This window comes from Alexandromys fortis, unplaced genomic scaffold (genome assembly GCF_014885135.2).
Source record: "Alexandromys fortis isolate MF-2015 unplaced genomic scaffold, M_Fortis_MF-2015_v1.1 scaffold_80, whole genome shotgun sequence".
Taxonomy (NCBI): Eukaryota; Metazoa; Chordata; class Mammalia; order Rodentia; family Cricetidae; genus Alexandromys; species Alexandromys fortis.
Window position 1 is genome coordinate 3,088,118 of NW_026068174.1, and position 24,696 is coordinate 3,112,813.

The 24,696-nt window shown below is 42.5% G+C and overlaps 1 protein-coding gene across 1 annotated transcript in view; it reads left to right on the forward strand.

The window, feature by feature from the left end:
* The window catches only part of Utp6 (UTP6 small subunit processome component), a 29,378-nt gene extending 6,855 nt beyond the window's left edge, over positions 1-22,523 (forward strand). The window contains exons 5-18 of the mRNA XM_050128602.1: positions 1,007-1,161; positions 1,687-1,805; positions 3,528-3,605; positions 6,098-6,179; positions 6,490-6,571; positions 9,081-9,265; positions 10,034-10,113; positions 10,427-10,504; positions 12,660-12,839; positions 14,634-14,714; positions 14,854-14,963; positions 15,751-15,817; positions 19,518-19,590; positions 21,303-22,523. Of these exons, the coding sequence (XP_049984559.1) occupies positions 1,007-1,161; positions 1,687-1,805; positions 3,528-3,605; positions 6,098-6,179; positions 6,490-6,571; positions 9,081-9,265; positions 10,034-10,113; positions 10,427-10,504; positions 12,660-12,839; positions 14,634-14,714; positions 14,854-14,963; positions 15,751-15,817; positions 19,518-19,590; positions 21,303-21,457 (1,525 nt within the window). The 3' untranslated portion in view covers positions 21,458-22,523. The remainder of the gene's footprint in view (positions 1-1,006; positions 1,162-1,686; positions 1,806-3,527; positions 3,606-6,097; positions 6,180-6,489; positions 6,572-9,080; positions 9,266-10,033; positions 10,114-10,426; positions 10,505-12,659; positions 12,840-14,633; positions 14,715-14,853; positions 14,964-15,750; positions 15,818-19,517; positions 19,591-21,302) is intronic.
* Positions 22,524-24,696: the final 2,173 nt, after the last annotated feature.

Consider the following 24,696-nt stretch of genomic DNA (forward strand, 5'->3'; position numbering starts at 1 on the left):
TTGTTTTTCAGACAGGGTTTCTTGTAGCTTTGGTGCCTGTCCTGGAACTACCTCTTGTAGACCAGGCTGGTCTCGAACTCACAGAGATCCGCCTGCCTCTGCCTCCCGAGTGCTGGGATTAAAGGCATGCGCCACCACCACTCGGCTTGTACTTGGGTTTTGTAAGAGAGACAAAGAAACATTCTTGTGAGTGGTAAGGGGCATGCTCTTGTTTAGTGGAGGTATTCCAGTAACTGTTCTCATAGTATTAGGCTCAACCAGAGATTTATGACTTAAGACTCAAGTGAGCTTAGCAATTTTAGGACTAAAAGTCAATGTAGTTCTTAAGTTGAGGTTTCTGGAGGGACTACATGAATGGATAGGAGAACTACTTTGGTAACACATGGGTACAGAAGATTCTGGAAAGATCAATACCCAGTTTTAGGAATCACATGCTCAAGAAAGCTAAAAGCAGTGGCTTGACACCATTTGTGATTCCAGGAAAATCCAGATGTGATTTCCAACCAGGGGTCATTTTTACCAAAAGCAGGCTTGCTTTTTGCAGTCCTTGTGACCAAACCCAGGGCCTTTGTGCATTCTAGGAAATGTTCTCTTGCTGAGCTATTCTCCAGCCCTCTCTTTCTGATTAAAACTTTTTTTTAAAGTAAATAATTTTTTTTTATTTTGTGTATGTATGGGCATGTGTGTATATGCATGGACATGCACATGCCTTGTCACCTTATGTAGACTTCAGAGGAAAATTTATGGAAGCTTGTTCTTCTCTTCTACTCTGTGGGGTCCTGGAGATCAAAGTCAGGTCATTAGATTGGCAAGCACCTTTCCTGATAAGGCAGCTTGGCAGCCTTTTTTCTAGCTTAGAGTTGCCAAATTCTATCAAAACATTAGAAACTCCCTTTCCCTTTGGTAAGATAACTTACTGGGGCTGGAGAGGTGGCTCAGTGGTTAAGAGCGGTCTGGTCTGGTCTGGTTGGGACCGGCCCAAACTGGTCTGGTCCGGTCTGAGCAGGTCTAAACTGTCTGGCCCGGTTGAGACCGGCCTGACAGACATGACACACATGACGGACACGACACGCGTGGTAAACACGATACACGCGGGGAAAATGGCACACATGACAAATACGACATGCGCACCAAATCCAGCACGATTGCCAAACCTGGCACGTGCGTCAAAGCCCACCACATGTGCCCGCCAGCACATGTCAAATCTGGGGCACGTGTCGCATCTGCCATGCGTGTCAAACACAACACGCGCTGACAGATCTGACACGCGTGTTGTATGTGCTGAATCTGCCATGTGTGTCAAATCTGTCGTGCTGTCCACACCCATCACGTGTTGTATTTGTCATGTGTGGCGGTCTCGCCATGTGCGCCGTATTTGCCACGTGTGTCGCATCCGTCATGCATGTCACATCTGTCAGGCCGGTCCCGACTGGTTCAGACAGGATCAGACTGGTTCAGACCGAACCAGACTGGTTTCGACTGGTCCTAACGGGTCCAGACTGGTCTCAGTCTGGTTCAGACCAGACCAGACAAGTCTTGACCTGTCCTGACCGGTTTCGACTGGTTCACACATGACGGATATGTCACATACGACAGATATGGCACACATGACGAACGTGGCACATGTGACAAATATGGCACACATGGCGAATATGTTTCTGATATTTTTTTCTTTTTTTCCTATAGCTTTGTGGATTATGGCAGCCAAATGGGAAATGGAAGATCGTTTGTCTTCAGAAAGTGCCAGACAGTTATTTCTTCGGGCTCTACGATTTCATCCTGAGTGTCCTAAACTCTATCAAGAAGTGAGTATACTGCTTAAAATGTAGTTATTTTTTCCCCTTTCTGCTCTGCATTTTTTTCTTTTTTCTAATGGGTAATTGTGTTTTCTTAAAATTTGGCTCCTTCCTTCCTTCCTTCCTTCCTTCCTTCCTTCCTTCCTTCCTTCCTTCCTTCCTTCCTTCCTTCCTTTCTTTCTTTCTTTCTTTTTTTTTTTCTTTTCGAGACAGGGTTTCTCTGTGGCTTTGGAGCCTGTCCTGGAACTAGCTCTGTAGACCAGGCTGGTCTCGAACTCACAGAGATCCGCCTGCCTCTGCCTCCCGAGTGCTGGGATTACAGGCTTGCGCCACCATATGCCCGGCTTTGTTCCTTTATTTTTATTTATTTGTTTGTTTTGGTTTTTTGAGAAGTGGTTTTACTGTAGCTTTGGAGACCAGGCTGGCCTTGAACTCACTGATATCCACTTGCCTCTGCCTTAAGAGCGCTAGGATTAAAGGTGTGTGACCCCACTGCCCGACAAATATGACTAATTTTTAAAAGTGGATTTTTTAATTTTTAAAAATTATTTTTATTATTATTTGTTTTTTTGAGACTGGGTTTCTCTGTGTATCTTTGGCTGTCCTGGAACTTACTGTTAGTAGACAGGCTGGCCTTGACCTCACAGAGATTGCCTGCCTCTGCTTCTGGTTCCCTAGTGCCACGATTAAAGGCATGCACCTCCAGGCCTGGCAAGAATTATTGTTTTGTGTGAATGTGCATGTGGAGTAAAAGGTTGATGTTGAAGCCATGTGTGTATGCATCGATACTTTCTGGATCTTGTTATGATTAGTGATCCACAATCCATAATTGTGGCTATTATTTTGTGAGATTAAATGTCTTAGTTTGTTTCTTTCTTTCCTTCCTTCCTCACTCCCTCCCTTTTTGGAGTCTCTCTACATAGCCCTGGCCATCCTGAAACTCACTACATAGTCCAAACTGGCCTTGAATTCACAGGCATTTACCTGCCTCTGCCTCCCAAGTGTTGGGATCAAAGGTATGAGCCTCTGCACCCTGCAGTTACTTTTTTATTGTCCTGACAAAATACCATGACCAAGAGAATTTATAAAAGAAAGCATTTAATTTAGATTAAAGTCCATGACCATCATTGCAGGGAGCATGGCAGCGGGCAGGCTTGATGCTGGAGCAGTATCTGAGAGCTTACCTCTGATCTATAAGCATGAGGCAGAAAGAGAGCTAATTAGAATGATGTGTGCTTTAGAAACCTCAAAGCCTATTCTAAGGTCACACCTCCTTAATCTTACCTTACCTTACCTCCTAATCTTTCCACCAATTGGGGACCAACTGTTCAAACGCATAAACCTGTGGGGCCATTCTCATTCAACCACCACCCTAAGGAAGTGACAGTTTTTGTTTAGTAAGTGTATTTTCACATGGCTCTGCATCTTTGTTGCTAAATGGGATAGAAATCTGAGTTACTCAGCCCTTGTGGATACTTTTTACTGTGTATGGATGAGATTAAATGAAATTACTTGCAGAAACTTCCATTCAGTCTTTTGGCTCATACACTTGGATTACATGTCAAATAATCTCTTCCATCACATATCAATAACAGCTAGTTTCATTCCAGTGTAAAATATGGTCCCTCTTTTCCCTGTATCTGATACTAATGATTTAAAAGAAGCCATCTTGGATATTTTTAATTTAAAAGCATCTCTAAGGATTTCTAGGTCATTATTTCCTTTTTGTAGTACTTTAGGATGGAGCTGATGCATGCTGAGAAACTGAGGAAGGAAAAGGAGGAGTTTGAAAAGGCTGCCATGGAGATGGTAAGAGTTCAGTGTGCTGTCAGTTGTTAGCCTTTTGAGCCTGCTTACAAGTAAAAGAAGAATCTTTGAGATACATTTTCCTTTCCAATTTAATGTCACATTTTTCACTTACAGATAAATTTGTAATTTACTTTAGGATTACATTTGCGTGTACATGTGTTTGTTTATGTCATGATGTCAGGGGATAGTTTGAGGGAGTTGAACTGTTGTTCCCTCTTTCTCTTTCCACCATATGGATCCTTTTTGTACTGAACCATCTTTCTGACTCAAACCTGGAACTTTTTTTTTCTTTTTCCTTTTTTTTGTTTTTCAAGACAGGGTTTCTTTGTGTAGTTTTGGAGCCTGTCCTAGAACTCACTCTGTAGACCAGGCTGGGCTCAAACTCATAGAGGTCCACCTGTCTGCCTCTGGGATTAGAAGTGTGTGCCACCACCACCCAGCAAACTTGGAACTCTTGATCCTCCTGCCTCAACCTTCAGGGAGATGAGATTATAGGTGTGTTCCACCCTTTCTAGCTCTTTTCCTTTTTATATAATTTGAAATGTGACAGAATAACTTTAAATAAAGAGTGTTGAGTGTTAGGGCTGGTAATATGGGGCATACCTGTAATCCTAGTATTTGTGATCTGAACTAGAAGAAATGTGAGTTCTAGTCCGTCTTGGGATACATAGCAAGACCCTGTATTCAAAAGATAAAACAGAAACAGAAACAAAGGAACTTGCTATACTGTTTTTTTTTTAATTTATTTATTTTGTATACAGTGTTCTGTTCCCCAGAAGAGGGCACCAGATCTCATTATAGATGGTTCTGAGCACTATGTGGTTGCTGGGAATTGAACTCAGGACCTCTGGCACAGCAGTCAGTGCTCTTAACTGCTGAGTCATCTCTCCAGCCCCGGAACTTGCTATATTGTTAACTGTGTTTTCAGTTCATGACTTTGTGTATAGGTGGGGTATGCACATGTGGTATATGTTATGCAGAGCATTTGTATGTAAGGGAGTGTAAGAATTGCATGTGTATGTACATGTATGTGGTAGCCAGAGGTTGCTTTTTTACCTAGTATCTTATTTTCTAATTACATTTGAAAATATTGTTTTGTGGGGAGCACATATCATGGTATGTGTGTGGAGGAAAACTTGTAGGAGTTGGTTCTGTCCTTCATCACATGGGCCTTGGGGATCCATCTTAGGTGGTCAGGTTGGCAGCAGCTATCTTTACTCATTGAGCCATCTCAACAGCCCTTAATTTGTTTTTTAAATTATATTTATTTATTTGTGTGCCATAGTGTACCTGTAGAGGTCAGAGGATAACTTAGAGGAGTTGGTTTCTCCTTCCATCAGTTATCCCAGGAATCCAGCTCAGATCATCAGACTTGGCAGCAGGCATATTTATGCAAGAAACCATCTCACTGGCTTATTAAAATAAAAAAACAGCCGGGCGATGGTGGCGCACACCTTAATCCCAGCACTCGGGAGGCAGAGGCAGGCGGATCTCTGTGAGTTCGAGACCAGCCTGGTCTACAGAGCTAGTTCCAGGACAGGCTCCAAAGCCACAGAGAAACCCTGTCTTGAAAAAACAAAAACAAACAAACAAACAAAAAAAACCAATTACTATATTTTATTTGTTTATTTATTTTTGAGGCAGAGTCTCTTTGGCTCTGCCTTGCCTAGATCTCATATGTTGACCAGGCTGGCCTTGAACTCATAGGGACCCACTTGCCTGCCTCTGCCTCCTGAGTACTGGGATTAAAGCTGTGCCTAGCTGTAATATACTTTTATTCATCTGTTTGTATGTGTGTTGGGACGGGAGCACACAGGTACCATAGTATGTGTATGGTGGTCAGAGGACAACTTGTGCGAGTTGGTTTTCTCCTTCTACCTCATGAGTCCCAGGTACTGAACTGTCATAAGGGTTGGTGACAAAGTGCCTTTGCCTGTTGAGCCATCTCACTGGTCCTTTCCACCTTTTTTTTTTTTTTTTTTTTTTTTTTTTTTTTTGAGATAAAGTCCCTGAATGTGGAACTCATCTATTTGATTAGACTAGCTGGTCAGTAGGTCCCTTTCTCTTACCACTAGGATTTCAGGCGTGTGCTACCACATCTGTTTTTTTGCATGAATACTGGGGATTTACAAATTTGGTTACTTATACTTGTGTGACAAGCACCTTATCAACTGACCCATTTCCCCAGTCCTCAAAACTTTTTTTATTCAAATAAAATACTATATAGAGGGGTCATCAAAGCATGTGTAGCCCAATCTGTTCTGGTCTAAATGGAGAGTGAGGCTAAGATCACCTGAGAGAAGGAGCAGGATGATTAGTGAGCTTCAGTCTGCACACTTTACAAGTGAAGGAACTGGCCTCAGAATTTGGATTTGTCAGAAGTCCTGTGCACTGTTGTCTAGGACACTTAATTTCCATCTTGGTGGGGTTTGTTTGTTTGTTTGTACTTCCTGGTATTGTTTTTTCAGTTATGGTTGATGTACACTTTGTAGGGGAGTTTTGATCATCCTGAAGAAATCCTTGAGGGCGAGTTGGCACGGATCATTTACAAAAATTCTGTAAGCAAGATTAAAGGTAAGTATTCTCTGGATTTTTTTTGGGGGGGTGTAGGTGTTCTCTTTGTGATAGAAAGAATTATTAACGTGTGGCAAAGCTTCCTTCTGAGCTATCATTGGGCATTTCAAAGATTTTGTTGAGTAGTCAACTGATTTGGGGGAGTTGGAAAGTAGTAGATGATTTAATTCTTTGCCATATGCCCTTTAGTTTATGAAACTTAGGAGTAGTTAGAAATATTTCAAAATATTAATGTCTTTGTTTATATGTTGGGAACAGAAGTCTGTCTTTGCAATTTAACAACAAACCTCCCTTGATTTTTAAATTTTAGGTGCAGAATTTCATGTGTCACTTCTTTCAATTGCACAACTTTTTGATTTTGCCAAAGATCTACAAAAAGAAATTTATGATGAGTAAGTTAAATAATGGTAAGGTGAACATGTCTATTTCTGGTCTTGTGATAAACATTTGAGGCTGTAGAGAAGTGAAAAAGAATATATACCTGGCAGAGGTGGTGCACACCTTTAATTTTAGCACTTGTGGGGCAGAGGCAGAGACAGGCAGATCTCTTGAGTTTTGAGGCTAGCCTAGTCTACAGAGTGAGTTCGAGGACAATACAGAGACACTCTGTTTCAAAAAACCAAAAAGGAAAAAAGAATATGCTTTACAAACTTCAGGAAAAATTATGTTATATTATGAATAGAAAATATATATTCTTGCAGTGTTTTTTTTTAAGTAATGGGCTTTGTTTCTAAAATAGAATGCATTTTACCATCATTTTCTAAAAGCTTATGTCAGAATATATTCTTTTCTGCAAAATCAGAGTTGTGTTCATAATTTGTTATAGCTTATTGTTGATAATTTAAGCTGCAGTGTCTGGTTCTGGTATTTAAGAATTATTTGCCACCAAAGCTACAGAGAAACCCTGTCTCGAAAAACCAAAAAAAAAAAAAAGGAATTATTTGCGTGTATTAGTTAATTTTTATGCTGTGATGAAACACCATGACCAAAAACAACTTACAGAAGAAAGGGCTTATTTTAGTTTATGGTTCCAGAGGGCTGGAGTCCATATGGTGGGAAAGACATGGCTTGCTGGTACGAGCAGGAAGCTGACTGATCACATCTTTACCTGAACACAGGAAGCAGAGAGAGTGAGCGGAAGTGAAATATGGCTATAACCCCACAAACCCTGCCCCCACTGATGTCCTTTTTCCTGCAAGGTTGTACTTTTGAAAGATTGCATAACCTCCCCAAACAGTGCTTCAAACTGGAGACCGAGTGTTCAAATCCATGGTCCTCTGTGGGAAATGTTTCTCATTCAAACTACTGCATAGCGCTTACATTAGTTACTTCCATTCTTAGGTTCCTTTTCTGGGGTCATGAGAGGTAAACTAGACCATGCATCAGTTTGTTCTTTGGATGTCTTCAGGGTTTTGGTACAGGATTAGGTTGTGCTTTTTCTCTGCCTCTGTTATAAGAATTCAAGAACCCAGGCTCTCCAGGCTTCTGTGGCCACAGATAACTGCTGATCTGATTTGGAGAGCTATCATAATTGTTTTTCTCTTTTTGAGACAGATTTCTTTGTGTAGCCCTCGCTGTTCTGGAACTAGCATTGTAGACCAGGATGACCTCAAACTCACAGAGGTCCACCTACCTTTGCCTTCTGAGTGCTTGGATACCACTGCCCAGCTTGAGCTATTATAGTTTTTTAAAAAGATTTATTAATTTATGTGCATGGGTGTTTTTTGCCTGCATGTACATTTGCACACCAAATGCAATTATACATTAATACAATTATACATGGTTGTAATCTCCAATTATAGATGGTTCTAAGCTGCCACATATATGCTGGGAACTGAACTGAGGACCTCTAGAAGAGTAGACCAGGTTGGCCTCTAACTCACAGAGATCCACCTGCCTCTTCCTCCCAAGTGTGTTGAAATAGGAGCGGCGGGGCTGCGTCCCCGGCACCCGGCCGCCCGCATGGCTAGTTTATACCCAGAAATAATTACACGGAAACTGTATTCTTTCAAATACTGCCTGGCCCGGCTAGGTCCAGTTTCTTATTGGCTAGCTCTTACATATTGTTCTAACCCATTTCTAATATTCTGTGTAGCCCATGAGTTGGCTTACCAGAGAGGATCTTAACCTGCGTCTGTCTGGAGCGGGAGAATCATGGCGACTCCTCTACTAAGCTTCCTTTTCCCAGAATTCTCTTCTGTCTACTCCGCCTACCTAATTTTCTGTCCTATGAGGGCCGAGGCAGTTTCTTTATTATTACAAGACCCACCTCCATCACAAGTGCTAAGATTAAAGGTGTGCGCCACCACCGCCCAGCTGTAGCTGGTACTTTTAACCATGAACCATCTTTTCAGTCCCTGAGATATTATAATTTTTTCTTTGTTTGTTTTGTGACAGGGTTTCTCTGTATAACAGCCCTGGCTATTTTGGAACTCATTCTGTAGACCAGGCTGGCCTCAAACTCACAGAGAATCCACCTGCCTCTACCTCCCAAGTGCTGGGATTAAAGGTGTGTGCTACCATCACCCAGCAAGAGCTATTATAATTTTAAAGTTAATACTTGTTAGGTGTTTGTTTATTATTTATTTATTTAAAAGCAGGGTCTGAAACTTAATATGTAGCTCAGGCTGGCCTTGAATTTATGGGACTCGCTGGGAATATAGGCTTGTGCCACCATGTCCAGCTAAAAGTTAACATTTGTAATGGTGCCTGAAACATTCTGAAATTTTATTGATAATTAACAGCTCTGTTCCATTGATAAGTCTATACATTAAGCTGTTCTGGCAATGTATAGACTTATTGCAGCTGTAAAAGGGTGTCCTTTAGTAGATCATCAGAACTCCATTAGTCTGGAATTAGTTTCTCACCATGGGGCGGGTGCCAGTGAGCTGTAATTTTCAGCCTTCAAGCTCTGCACACCGATGACCCACTCACTTGGGATTATGTGGCACGGCGAGAATTAGAGATCGAGTCCCAGCCAGGTGAAGAGCAGCCTGTATCAAAGCAAGCCAAAGCCGTGGAAGTGGGCCGAAGGGAGGAAAGGTGCTGTGCAGTGTACGAAGAGGCAGTGAAGACTCTGCCTACAGGTGAGTCTGTCTGTGCTGAGAGTAACAGTACGGGAATGTGAAACTGATTGTCTCATTGTCAACACTTGATTGCTATGGGAGTCTCCTGTAGAGGGATGTAACTCAGTGGTAGAGCAAGCGTGTGCCCTGAGTTCAGTCCCCAGTAGAAGAGAAAAACAGAAGAGAGTTTATGTCATTACCCAGTTGCTTTCCCCCAGTATCTGATTGATGTCTGATTCTCTGTAATGGGAGTGTTTTTTTTTTTAAATCCAGGTCAATTTAAACTTTTGTTTTTTTCCCCCTGGTTTTTCAAGACAGAGTTTCTCTGTGTAACAGCTCTGGCTGTCCTGAAACTTGCCCTGTAGACCAGGCTGGCCTTGAAGTCACAGAGATCCTACTGCCTCTGCCTCCCAAGTGCTGGGATTACAAGCATGCGCCACCAGTGCCCAGCTTAAAATTTCTTTTTAAAAATGATTTTTATTATTTTTAAAAATATTTTATGTGTATGTGTGTTTGTCCCGGTGAGTGAATAATGTCACATGTGCTGGTATCCACAGAAGCCAAAAGAGGTTGTCGGATCCCTTGGAGCTGGATTTGCAAGTGGTTGTGAGCCACTCAGTTAGGATGTTAGGATCCTAAATCAGGTCCTCTGGAAGAGCAGCAAATGTTCTCAACCACTGGGGCATCTCTAGCTGCTAACTTAAACTTTTTTCTAGAGGAGTTTCCCTTTGAAAAGAAGATGTTTGGACTAAGGATAGTGAGCTAATTAATGTCACCTGACTTTTCCAGAGGCCATGTGGAAGTGTTACATCAACTTTTGTTTGGAAAGGTTTTCTAAGAAGACCAGTAGCGTACCCCTCAGAGGACAGGTAAGGATTTCCGTTGCATAGCTACCAAACAAGGATGGAGTTCTTTTGGGGTTTGGGTTAGCTCCCAGAATTTCAGACTTAACCACTTGACTTTCGCTATGGGTGACCTGTCATCATGAAGATCTAGTCTGCTTTGCCCCTACTGGCCTGTGCCAGGTGCAGGTACATAGCTCTTCTCATCATGAGTGACCCCCATTCAGAACTGGGTCCCATCTCAGAATTCTCAGAAATGTTCAAGAGCACTCTGCCCAGATTTGTGGCCAGAGGCCCCTGCCAGAGTCTGTCTAATGACCCCAGATGTTTCTGATTTCAGAGGCTGGAAAGAACCATGCTTGCATTCAGGAAGGCCCATGAACTGAAGCTCCTTTCTGAAGCCCAGTACAAGCAGTGGGTAAGGCCATAGAAAGCACTTTCATCGCCAATTACGTATACTTCAATACTTCATTCTGATTTAACTTATAGAACACCAAAACAGAACATCAGAGCAAGCCTACTCGGCATTCCCGTCCCCTTTTCTCTTTTCCTCCCTTCTGTGTCTCTTCTCTTCCACGTTCCCCCCCCCCCTTTTTTTTTTTTTTAAGGATTTTTGTTTTTTTCAATACAGGGTTTCTCTGTGTAGCTTTAGAGCCTGTCCTGTTCAAGGCACTGTCCTTGAACTCACAGAGACTCACTTGCCTCTGCTTCCTGAGTGCTTTAAAGGCATGTGCCACCACCTCCCAGCTTGTTTTTCTTTTGTTGAGACCAGGTTTCTCTGTGTAGCAGCTCTGGCTGTCCTGGAACTCATTCTGTAGACCAGACTGGCCTCGAACTCAGAGATCTGCTTGCCTTTGTCTCTTGAGTGCTGGGATTAAAGGTGTGTGCCACCATCATCCAGCAAAGGATTTATTTTTTTGTTTTATACATATGAGTGTTTAGCCTGCATATATGTATGTCTAACATATATGTGGAGGGTGAAAGAGGGTTTTGGATCTCATGGAACGGATGGTTGTTGATGACATGTGGGTGTTGAGAATTGAACTCCAGTCCTCTGGAAGAATAACCAGTGTTCTTAACTGCAGGGCCTTCTTCCAGGCCTTTTCTCTTTTCTCCCTTCCCTATTTCTTCCTTTCCCTTCTGCTTCCCACCCTTCCTGGGTTCCCTCCCTTTCACCCTTCTCCTCCCTCCTCCTTCCCTTTGCTTTCTCTTACTCTTGTCATTTTTGCAGTACTGGCACTGTAATCCCAGTGCTGGGAAGGCAGAGACAGGCAGACCCTGGAGGTCATCAGTTGAGCTGAGTAGATGAGCTCCAGGTTCAGTGAGAAACACTATCCTAAAACATAGAGTGGAGGGCTGGGAGATGGCTCAGCTGGTAAGTGCTTGCCGTACAGTGTCAGGACCAGGGTGTGGATCCCCAGTATCCATGTAAATGCCTGGAATTCTAGTGTGCTGAAGGGAAAGACAATGCTCTGAGTAACCTGGCTAAGTTAGATTAGCTCTGAGGTGAGCTCTGGGTTTAGTTGAGAGACCCTGCCTCAGTGAATAAGGTGGAGAGCTATGGCTGAAGCTAACATCAGCTTTGGACCTCTATCTGCATGACCGCACTCGTGGAAAAAAAAGGATAGTGATTGTGGAAAGCAACCTCTGGCTTTCATGTGCACATGCTTGTGTGCACACACACACACCTATATCAAAACACACACGTGTACACTCACAAACACTTTTTTTTTTTCTCCCAGGACAGGGTTTCTCTGAAACAGCTTGGCTGTCCTGGAACTTGCTCTGTAGACCAGGTGGCCTTGAGTTCACAGAGATCCACCTGCCTCTGCCTTTTCTGGAATTAAAGGCATGCGCCACCACTGCCCAGCAGATCTCGTTATAAATGATTGTGAGCCACCATGAGGTTGCTGGAAATTGAACTGAGGACCTCTGGAAGAGTAGTCAATGCTCTTAATCTCTGAGCCATCTCTCCAGCCCCAGCTAGAGCTCTTAATCCCTGAACTTTAACTTCTCTAGCCCTCCATGATTCTTGTTATATAGTGTCAAATTACGTTTGGAAAAGTTATACCAGTAAAGTACATTGAATGAATATATCTATTTTCTTTTGAGTCTACAGATGTTATTTTTATCTTTAGTATGCTCTAGTGGGTGTGGGTTCTAGCTTAAATTACTTAGATTCTGCTTTTCATCCCTTCTCTGCTGATTTTTCTGAAAGGAAATACTATGATTTTATGTTTGTATCTGTCATGACATGTGTGAGGAGAGGTATTTTTGGGAAGTGATTCTTCCTTTCAGTGTGGGATCCTGAGAGAGAACTCAGCTGACTGGGTTGCTGGGCAGCCTTCTTTCCCTGCTGAGCCATCTCTCTCCTCAGCCCGTCTCTCTGATTTTCTTGTTGTCCTATGGGTAGGAGCAGGGGAAGAAGGGGGAATTCCAGATGCCCTATATCAGCTGTGGGGAAAGGTGTAATGGGAAGGCTGTTGAGATTATTGTCATAGTCTTTATATGCCTTTCTTTATATATGTCATTTGCTTTCAAGTGGCACTTTACATGTGCTTTGTCTTTCTCAGGTTGACTTGTTGCTGCGACAGGACCTCTTTAAAGAAGCTTTGCAGGTGGCAGAAGCTGGGACTGACTTGTTCAAAGACTCTGCAACAATGTGGCAGATGAAGCTACAGGTGCTCATTGGGTCAAAGAGCCCAGATGTAGCTATGCATTTTGAAGAAGCCTTTGCACACCTCAAACCCCAGGTCTGTGAATTGTGTCTTTCATATTTCATTAATTAATTAATTATTTTATATGTATGAGTGCTTTACCTGCATGTATGTCTGTGTCCCATGTGTGTGTATGAGCCCAAGGAGGTGTTGAGTCTTCATATTGCTGCTGGGAATGGAACCCCGGTCCTTCGCAACAAATGTTCTTGATCACAGAACCAACTCCCAGTTCAACTCTTTTTGGAAAACTGATTTTTGTTTGTTTGTTTCATTTTTAATTTTTTTTTTAGATTTATTTATTATGTATACAGAATTCTACCTGCATGTATGTCTGCACACCAGAAGAGAACATCAGATTTTATCATAGATGGTTGTGAGCCACCATGTGGTTGCTGGGAATTGAACTCAGGACCTCTGGAAGAGCAGCCAGTGCTCTTAACCTCTGAGCCATCTCTCCAGCCCCTTATTTTTCATTTTTAAAAGACAGGGTCTCATGTAGCCCAGACTGGCCTAAGGAGAACCTTGAACTTTGATTTTTCTGCTTCCACCTTCTGAGTGCTGGGATTTATAGGCACACTTCACCATGTCTGCTTTATGTAGTGCTGGGGATTGAACCCAGGGCTTTGTGCAGGCTAAACTCTATGAACTGAGTATCTCCAGCCCTCTTTTTAAAAAAATGCAGGGGCTGGAGAGATGGCTCAGAGGTTAAGAGCATTGCCTGCTCTTTCAAAAGGTCCTGAGTTCAATTCCCAGCAACCACATGGTGGCTCACAACCATCTGTATAGGGTCTGGTGCCCTCTTCTGGTCTGTAGGCATATACACAGACAGAATATGGTATACATAATAAATAAATATTTAAAAAAAAATGCAGTATTCTGTCTGCATGTATGCCTGCAGGCCAGAAGAGGGCACCAGATCTCATTGCAGATGGCTGTGAGCCACTGTGTGTTTGTTGGGAATTGAACTCAGGAACTCAGGACCTCTGGAACCATCTCTCAAGCCCTCCAATTGTCTTTTCAGAAACTTTTTTTTTTTTTTTTTGGATTTTTCGAGACAGGGTTTCTCCGTAGCTTTTGGTTCCTGTCCTGGAACTAGCTCTTGTAGACCAGGCTGGCCTCGAACTCACAGAGATCTGCCTGCCTCTGCCTCCTGAGTGCTGGGATTAAAGGTGTGTGCCACCATCGCCTGGCTCAGAAACCTTTTAAGATTTTATGAAAGCTTATTAGTAAAATAAGCTTGTCTAAAGAGAGCAAATGCTAGAATAATTGTTATTAAATGTTAGGACTGAAGAGAAGTTACTTATATTTCTAATCCTTTATTTGTAAGTTTACTAAATCATGTAGGATTTCTTATTCTGCTTAAATGGTTTACAAATGAGAAACATTAATAGAATATTTTCACTTGCATCCACATCTGTTCATAAACTCCTCTTGAAATCACAAAAATCTAAATGTTAATGTTCTAAACTTACTTTGGGGAACAAAGTACATTACTGCTTTCTGCTCTCTACCTGTCTCTCCACAATGACGGTCAGGTAGGCCAGCCTAGATCAGTTCTTATGAAGTGTTCCTAGACCACAGACTCATGACCTGGGTAGCTGTGGGGCTGACTGTGTGTGGCTTTTATTTGCTTGTTTAACTGAAAGGCAATGGCTCCTGATGACTATAGCCAGGATTCCCGTCAGAATTGAACTCAATTATTGAAGTGTTCCTCCGGATGATTTGGCTAGGAGGCTGCAGTGACCCTGTCCTTACAGTGATGAGTGTTCAGAGCACAGTGCTGGGAAGGTCAAATCTAACAATTTTTGTTGTTGTTGTTTTTGTGAGCAGACTTGTCTGCCCTTGTGGATTTCTTGGGCCGAGTGGAGTGAAAGTGCTAAAAGCCAGGAGGACACTGACGCAATCTTTAAGGTACAGGCCCCCTCTTCTGTCCCTTGTGGTCATAGCTCAATCCTCTACTTAGTGCCTTGTGGTGTGTCTTAGTAATATGTTTTGATATCACTAAGTTCCTTTACAGAGCTTGTTTTTGTTTCTTTTCTTTTAAATGTAGAGAGCTATTTCAGCTGTCACAGGTGCCAGTTCAATAACTCTGAAGGAGAAATACCTGGATTGGGCTTATCGAAGTGGTGGCTACAAAAAGTCCAGAACAGTGTTTAAAAGGTACTCGTGAGTGCTCCTGCCCACACTCAGTCCTTCATACCCAGAGTATGTGCATTACAATAGTGTCTGAAGTGCTATCAGAGAGACTTTCAAAACTTACTTCCTTTTTCTGTTTTCGTATAGTTAAAACAATGCATACAAGCAGAGGAAATGACATTTAGCTCATTGATGACTGTAATTGTGTCACTAGTGCAAACAGCTCTGTCACAGATCATTTCTTTTTAAAGCAGTAGGGATTGAGCCAGGGCCTTGCACTTAGATAGGGGTTGAATACGGAGCTGGATCTCTAGCCTATTACATCATCTTAGTGATTGTGTCTTACATAGTTGATGCACTCTGTAATTCCAGTTTTGAATACCATCGCTTAAGCGTTGGATTGTCTGCTTTCCTCTGCAGTGAAGCTGCTCCATAGCAGGAGTTGTTTAAAGCAGATGTGTGGAGCCTCATGCGGTAGAACATGCCTGTAACCCCAGGAGACCATCTGAACCTAGCTAGTGCATAGAGACCAAACAGGGCAACATAGAGAAACATGTTATAAAAACAAAACAAACAAATGAACAGCAACAGCACAGAAAATGTGTGTGGGAAACTGTTCAAGGGTGGTAAGGGGTCGGTCACTCGAAGTTGAGGCATGGGAGTGACTCCGTCAGATCCAGTTGTGCCTGAGACTGGTGCTGAGTTTTTGTTAAAGCTGTTGTGGAAGCAAAGTCTTGTTATGTATCCATGCTTATTAGCTGTAAAAGGCCTTCTGTCTTTGTGGGAACTAACATTTACCCACTCCTTTTAGTCTGCAGGAAAGCCGCCCGTTTTCAGTTGATTTTTTCAGGAAAATGATACAGTTTGAAAAGGAGCAGGTGAGTATTCTGAGCACTTCCTGCCTGGAAACGAGGCTCTGTGGTTATTACCCAGGGCAGCATCTTTTGTTTAAACTTTAGAGTGGAGTGTGAGCTCCTGGTCCCCTGGATCAGCCTCTGTCCATAGAACTGCTAAGAATGGTAATCAAGCCGAGATGAGAAGGTGTGTGTCTGGAGAGCAGGAAGCTGATGCCCAGGAAGCTTCCCTGCACCGCTGCTTGCCGCCAAGGTGCACTGTTCTCCTGTCTTGGGCTGTAGATGAGCGCTTAAAAACTGTTCCCGGTGGTTTTAACTGTGATTTATGAGGAGGGTGAAAATCAGTTACACACTCAGGGTGATAGTGTAGTGTTTGTCTTTAGTCCCAGCACTCAGGACCTCTGAGAGTTTGAGGTCCAGCCTGCTCTATGTAGTGAGTTCTAGGCCAGCCAGGGCTTTATAACAGGACTCCTAACAACTGTCTGTAACTTCAGTTCCAAGGGATCAAACACCCTCTTCTGGCTTCCATGCAGACAAAAAAAATAGAGAAATCTATAAAAAAAATTCTTAAAAACTCAGATACGTGCCACCATATATGTTATATATGTTAACATGTTGTCTTCCAAAAGAATTAACAGTTACTTTACTAATATATAGTCTTCCAAAAGAATTATAGTTGTTTATAGAGATGGCTAATAGATGAGTATACCTATTTCCTCATAGCTTCTCTAAGTATTCAAGCTTTTTTTTAAATTTCTTTGATTTTGTTATATTTCACATGGAAGGGATTTATTTTTATTTGAAATTTGAAAAATTACTAGTGAGGTCGAGCTCCTGTTTTTTTTTTTGTTTGTTTGTTTGTTTGTTTGTTTTTTGTTTTTCAAGACACGGTTTCCCTGTAGTTTTTTTGTTTTTTTTTTTTTCGAGACAGGGTTTCTCTGTGGTTTTGGAGCCTGTCCTGGAACTAGCTCTTGTAGACCAGGCTGGTCTCGAACTCACAGAGATCCGCCTGCCTCCACCTCCCGAGTGCTGGGATTAAAGGTGCATGCGCCACAACAACCCGGCCCCAAGAGCTCTTGTTTTCATGGTTTTGACTTTTTTTTTTTTTTTTTTTCTGAGAAAAACATTTAATTGGGTGGCTCGCTTACAGTTTCAGAGGCTTGGTTCCTTATCATCATGGCTGAGGGCATAGAGGCGTGCAGGCAGATGTGGTGCTGGAGAAGTAGCTCAGAGTCCTACATCTTGCAGGCAACAGGAAATCTACTGAGACACTGGGAGGTATCCTGAGCATAGGAATGGTTTTGACTATTGTTGCTTAAATCAGGTACCTGTTGTGCTGAAGTATAGTATAGTCTTACATGATGAGACAGTTCAACATAATACTTAATAACCAATCTCTGGATTATTAATGTCATAGTTAAGCTGTGGTCAAGTCACTTAATTGTATGATTTAGCCTCATCTATATAAGAAGGCCCTCTGCCTGCTAAAAGTGTATGAGACATGTAAGGCCAATGGGATACTGGATAGAAAGAATATGTATAGTGCAATTGTCAGGGACAAGCTTTGATAAAAACACATCTCACCAGGTATTAGGCTAGGAAAGAGCTAAGGTCTTTTGCAAGAGCAGCAAGTGCTCTTAACTCTCCCGGCCCCATACAAAAGACTTCAGTTTAGTGGATGGTGGTAACCAGGAGGCAGACAGGCAGATCTCTGAGTTCGAGACCAGCCTGGTCTACAGAGTGAGTTCCAGGACAGGTAGGGCACACAGAGAAACCCTGTTTCGAAAAACCAAAAACAATCAAAACACCACACACAAAACCACAAAATAACAACAACAAAAAGACTTTAGACGATGTTAATCTGCTGTGAAAATGCACTCAAAGTGGAGCTAGAGGTGCCGTGTAGGGGCTTTCCTAGCACGCAGAGCCCTGGCTTTCATTTCCAGCTCCACATAAACTGGGTGTGCTGATGAACACCTGTTGTCTCAACACTTAGGAGGTGGAGGCAGGAGGAACAGGAGTTCCAGACGTCATTCTTAGTTCACAGAGTTCAATGACAGCCAGAGCTACAAAAGCAGTGCCCAATATTCTGTTAGGTCATAGCCTGTCATCACTGTAGAGGTGGGAGGGCCTAGGAGAATGGAACCAATAAACGAGGTGGACTAAAATCTCATGCAACAGCCAACTTTATTTGGAGCCTCAGACAATTTATACTCAGGGTTAAGGCAGGTCACATGTATAAAGTTCTCATGAGTTCAGACTATGTATAATCACAAGGACAAGCCACTGGCAAAAATATGCTTTCCATAGAGGGCATATAAAGGATAATTGAATAACAACAGCAAGCAATAACAAGTAATCTGAAGTGAGGTCATTCCTATCTGCTGCACCTGGAAGGAGCCTGAAAACACATTCTAAGAACGATTCTGTGCTTTTGAAGAAACTGAGGTCACGAGATTTCTGTCTTGTTTTCTTGGAGTAATCTAACAAGAATTCTTTCTTCTCAACTGACTCAGTTCCTGGACTGTGTTCTGACATAGGCCACACTTTGTGACCTGTAATGGTGCTGAGGTGCTTTCCAAGGGAAGAAGTACTTAATGTTAGAAGCCTCAAGGAGCTTGATAATCATGTACTTGTATTTATGTGTTATTGTGATAGGAGTTTTAGAGCTAGGTATGGCGACTCATGCCTTTAATCCCAGCACCTAGGAGGATTGCTCTGTGAAAGGTTTTTGCTGCCCAACAAACCTCTGCTGACACAATAATCCAAATCAGACCAAATCAAACCAAATTAGAAAAAGCTCAGGTTTAATGGGTGCCAGCGCTCCCGGGTGGCCTTCCAGTCCCAAGAAAGGAAAGACTGGGAAAATACAGAGAGGGGAAAGGAAGACCAGAAGACCACGTGTTTGTTCTCTGGGGGACAGTTTAAATACCCTGTGGGAGTGGTCTCAAGCCTCTCCTGGGAGGGGTCACCATTTGGCGGGCTTTCTTGGATGTGGAGTCTGGACTGAGGCAACTACCAGGGGAGGGGCCTTGGATAGAAAGTTCCACCCAAACATACCAGACTCTGGATATAGGGGTGTCAGTGACTGACCAAACACTATGAACTCTGCCAACCTGAGCTGCATTATGCATGATGAAATCTTGCGCTCCCCCTCCGCCCCCAAAAAAGGTTTTAAGGTGGTCATAACTTAGAGCACAAATTCTCAAAAGGAAGAAGTCCTAGCATAGGCTACAGAACTGTCTGTTTCTTTGTTCACTTAAATTCCACTCAGCCCCTCGGGGGTTTCAAGAGTTACTCCTGTGACACCTCGCCAGTTCCACCCTGACAACATAATTAGACTTTTCCCATGTCAGCCAGCTAAGTGCTTTCCTGGTCGACATTCACTTTATTCCGGTAAACGTGTTTTTTCTTCTCTTGGTCTTATTTATTTTTTGTGTGCTACAGTGTGAGTGTGACAGTCAGAGGTCAACTTTTGGGAGTTGAGTCTCAGCTTCTGCCATGTGGGTGCTGGGAATTGAGCTAAGGCTGTCAGGCTTGGTGTCAGGTGTCCTTGGCTGCTGAGCCATCCCAGCATCCTGGTTTTTTCATACTTTTTTGGGATAAGTTGAGAACTAGGCTGGTTTGATCCTTCTCCTTCAAACACCTAACAGTAATTGCTTAAAATAGAGGCAAAGTGGGTTTATGATTAGATGGATGAAGGCAGATCTGGTTGTTGTTACAGGACCCCTGCAAGATGGCAAACCTGCGGGAATATTATGAGAGGGCGCTGAGAGAGTTCGGCTCTACTGATTCTGGTAAGTAAACTTCAGTTACGGGTGTGAGTGCTGCTCCTGCACTCTCTGAGCTGTTACCTGGGTAGAGTAGTGTTTCTGGTTTGCACTGTCCTTCTCTTGTGGTTTTTGAGACAGGGTCTCACTGCATTGTCTAGGCTTCCTTAGAACTCAGTACCTAACCTAGACTAGCCTTAGACTCTGGCAGTACTCCTCTGTCTACTCTGTAGCACAGGATTTTTCTTATCTTTTAAGTTTGCAAGCCCTAGTGTCCACTAGTTCTCTTAAGGACTCTGGATCAGGCAAAGATTTGCTTGGCTTGGGTCTCTCTTCTTTTTGTTTTTCTAGACAGGGTTTCTCTGTGTAGCCTTGGCTGTCCTGGAAATTGCTTTGTAGACCAGAATGGCCTTGAACTCACAAAAGATCTGCTTGCCTCTACTTCTCGAGTGCTGGGATTAAACATCTATCTTGGTTTGGGTCCTGTAAAAAGAAAAATTTATGTGGGCTGGTGAGATGACTCAATGGCTAAAAGCACTTGTTTACAAGCATAAAGACATGAATTTGATCTCTTGAGCCCACATGGTAGAAAAAAAGGACTGATTTCCACAAGTTGTCTTCTGACCACGTGTGTGCCATGACATGCAGGTGTGTACACATACACACAATATAAAATAAATAACTTTTTAAAAATTATGTGTGTTGGGATGTAGTGGTTCATGACTGTAATCTATTGCTGCAGAGATGGAGGCAGGGGTATTCCCAGGAGTTTGAGACCAGTCTAGGCTATGTAGTGAGTTCTAGGCTAGCTTGTACTATAGAATGAGACCCTGTCTTAAAAAATCAAAACTAGGGGCTGGAGAGATGGCTCAGTGGTTAAAAGCATTGCCTACTTTTCCAAAGGTCCTGAGTTCAATTCCCAGCAACCACATGGTGGCTCACAACCATCTGTAATGAGGTCTGGTGCCCATACATGTAGACAGAATATTGTATACATAATAAATAAATATTAGAAAAAATCAAAACTAAATCAGACTAGCTAAAACAAGTATTTATAAAGAAAAAGTTAGTGTAGGCCAGTAGCCACAGCTGGTCATCACAGTAGAAAAGATGGGCCAGTCAGTGTTTGGTCAGTTACACTAAGGCTAGTCTGCTGTGGCACAGTCGGGGCTGACTAGATAACAACAGAGTAGAAAGGAAACCTGGTAGTGCTGGGTGGTGGTTGTGATCCCCTTTAATCACAGCACTTGAAAGGCAGAGGCAGGTCCACAGAGTGAGTTCCGAGAAGTATGCCAGCTCTTGGGAGACAGAGGTAGGCAGATCTCTGTGAGTTTGAGGCCAATCTGGTCTGCAGAGTGAGTTCCCGACAGCTAGGACTGCACAGAGAAACCCTGTCTTCAAAAACCAAAAAATAAAACCAAACCAAAACAAACAACAACAAAAAAGTAGAAAGGAGTTTGAAAGTTTTGCTGTGAAGAAATGATGAATGTTTCAGAAAAAGATAGGCGTAACTTTATTTAAACATTACACAGTGCTTATTTGTATCAGTATTACATGGCACCTCGTTTTATTCACAATATATTTTAAAATTTCACTTAAGTTCACTTAATTTTATGTGTGGAAGTTTTTTAGAACTTTTTAATTGGCTTAGTATTAAATAATTGAATTTGCTTAATAAAGCCTTCCCAGCTTTTTGATTAGGTTTACATTATTTTTGTTTTGATTTGTTTTCTTTAAAGATCTTTGGATGGATTACATCAAAGAAGAATTGAACCACCCCTTCGGTAGACCTGAGAACTGTGGACAGATCTATTGGCGAGCCATGAAAATGTTACAGGGACAGTCAGCGGAGCTGTTTGTAGCTAAACATGCCATGCATCAGGCTGGCCACTAGCGAAGAGTACTACCAATTCAGTGAAATTGTATTGCAAGCCCCTGGGGTGGTTTGTAATATGAGTCGGTGTATGAATTGTTGAGACGTGGCAGACAGGGTAACTGATTGATTTTGTGACATACTTTAATTTGGCATTACTCTTTGGTTCCAGAGAAGAGAACTGTCACTGCCTGTTAAATCTAAAATACATGGAGATCATATGCTTGAGTTTCATTTCTTGTTCCAGGACAAGCACACACTGCTCTAATCCAGACTAGGTATGATGGAGCCAGTTCAAATGCACAAGAAAGTATAGCTTTGTATGCTCTCTCCTTATTGTGAGAGCCTGAATATCCGGGAGACAGGAGGGACTAGGGCAGTGCAGAAAGCCATCTGTAATCCAAATGAGGTTGAATCTAAGTGACTTGATTTCCTGTATCAAGATTGGATTTGTATGTATACATTGTACATATTTGTACATTCAAGAAATATGGGCCTTCCTTCACCTGCAGGAAAGAAGGGAGACTGGGGTGAGGAACAGAGGAGGTGGTGCTGGGTGTGGGGGAGTTGTCCTTTAAGAAGATTAAAGTAATGCAGAAAATGATTTACCCCAAGGATTGACAGCCAGGAGGAGGCCCAGAAACAAAAGGGCAGGCTGGGGAGTGGAGAAGTGCCCCATTGCCCCCGTGGGGGAGATGGAGGGATGGCAGGGTGGCTTGGAACAAAGGAGGGCATTTGGGGAGCAGGGAAGGAAATTGCTTGAAATAAATCCTTTCACTTATTTTGATCCTGGGGATAGAACCTAAATCTTTATGCATCTGAGGCAAGTGCTTTCCCATTGAGACAGCTCCTCAGCCTTCTTTTTTAATTTTCTGTTTTGAGCTGGTCTAAGTTCTTACTGGCCTTGAACTTTCAATCCTCCTGCCTCAGCCTCTCAAGTAGCTGAGATTACAGGCCTGAATCACTAGATCTGGCTTTAACTTAGCGTTTTGATATCACTGGGAAAGTATTCAGAACAAGATACTTAATATTAAGCCTTAATTAATATTACATTATTTCTCATGCTATTAAATGAACTTAAAAAACATTTAATGAGTTCATAGCATTCCATTGTCTTGCTTTATTAATCCTGTGTCTAGACCTTGCCATTTAATATTTGTTTTCATTATAAATGCTGTTGATGATGGTTCTTGTCAATCTTTGGTCGCATCCCTGGGTGCTTCCTTAGGGTACTTATTTGACAGCGAAATTGCTGGATCTAGGTAAAAGATAGAATAGTGATGTTTTTACCAGGTTCCTCTTTCCTGCAGCATATGAAGAAGACAATACCCTTGTCTTCACTGGGAATTACATATTTTCATCATTTTATAATTCTCCATTTTGTACATGAAAATGATGCATCATTGTTTAAACTACTTCTTACTAATTTATGTTTTAAAAAGAAATTGAGAGTGTTAGTCTTTTGTTTGTCTTTCATTTCTTACAAATAAGATTGTTTCCTCTTCCTTTTGTTTGGTGTTTTTGATGCCCAGAAGAATTTTTATGTGATGCCCTCCCCACCCCCAGTACTAAGATCAGCCCAGGGCCCCACACATGAGAGGTAAACACTGTTATCTATACCCTCAGTATTGAAGACTTTATAGTCTCTCTACTTGCCAAGGACAACTCAGGTCTCTAAAGTAGTTGACAACTTCTGTAGCACTAGGAAACAAGTCAGATTGTTCTCTGTTTGGTTCATTATACAATCCTTAGTATATATTGAATTCTTATGTGGGTTAGAGTACATAGTAGTTTTTATTTTGAGCCTTTGTACTGAGGTTTGCTTGTCATTTTTTTTTTTTAAAATTTGTTTATGTACGTTGGTGGTTTGCCTGCTTGTATGTCTGTGTGAGGGTATCAGATCTTGGAGTTACAGTTGTTAGCTGTCATGTGGGTGCTAGGAATTGAACCAGGTGCTCTGGAAGACTAGTCAGTATTCTTAACCGCTGAGCCATCTCTCCGGCTCCTGTCATTTGCATTTAAAAATTTTTATTTTATATGTATGGTATTTTGCCTACCTTTATGTCTGTGTATCATTTGCATGCTTGATGTCTTTGGAGGCCAGAAGAAGGCGTCAGAGGTGAGGTGCTGGGAATTGGACCTGGGAAGCACAGCTTTCTAAGTGATATTCTTATTTTAGGAAGAGGTACATGGTGCCTGTAGGATAGGGAACAAAGAGGTTGATGGTAGTCTATTTTAGGGGCAAGGGCACAAGGGTGGGGCACCCCCATCTGATCATGCACATTATGAATATGCATCTAGCTATCTATTCACACTGGTTTCCTTTTTTCATTTTTCTTTTTTATTCTTTTTTGGATACGGGGTCTCACTGTAAATCTGGCTGGCCTGGGACTCAGTGGGACCAGGCTGGCCTCAAACTCACAGAAATCCACCTGCCTCTGTCTCCCCACGTGATTGAAGGTCTATGCTGCTATGAGGGGGCCACTCTAGTTATATCTTAAGTGCTTAAATAGACGCCATGTGGTTACCCATGTTGGACAGAACAGATAGTAGACCTTTTGTTTTCCCTTTTGCAAGAGATTCTGATAGGGAGTGCAGTGGCAGCAGATTTGGGTTGTGGAGCAGCACAACAGAACACACCTTGGCCACACCCTTCTTTGTAGGAAAGTCTCCATAGAGGGCGGAAACTAACATTGAATATTATATGTCAGCTTTACCCTATTTTCTTCCCATAATGCCTTGTGTTATTTAACACATCCTTTGGGGTAGATAAAGTTGAAAAGACTCACTAATGTTCAAAAGACTGAGAAGGTTTCTTGGTGAGCAAAGCTAGAGTACCAGGGGTGGGGTGGGGTGGGGAAGTAGACAGCTGTCTGATTTCTCCTGGGGACACGTGAACACTGTTCACCACACATCAGCACTTCCAATAGACCTTACCAAGTGTGGCCCAGTGAGCCAGAGAGCATGGTTGATTGAAAGGCCCACAAGCTGAATCTCCCCAACTCGCAGGCAACTCCTAAAGTCTCCCCCAGCACTTTGTGTTGCTTATATAATCTCAGGGTGGGACTTCCAGAGTCTTCAGAAGGGAATGCATCAGTGGAGGCTGTCTGCATTTGGGTTTCTCCCCTGTAAGCACTGCCTGTCCCAGGTGCTACCTTATTTGCTTTGAGGCAACAAGGAGAGTGACCAGGCTCTGGTCAGAGTCCGTCCCAGGACAGAACATTGTCATTGTTTATACTGGGTCTACATGATGTAGGAGT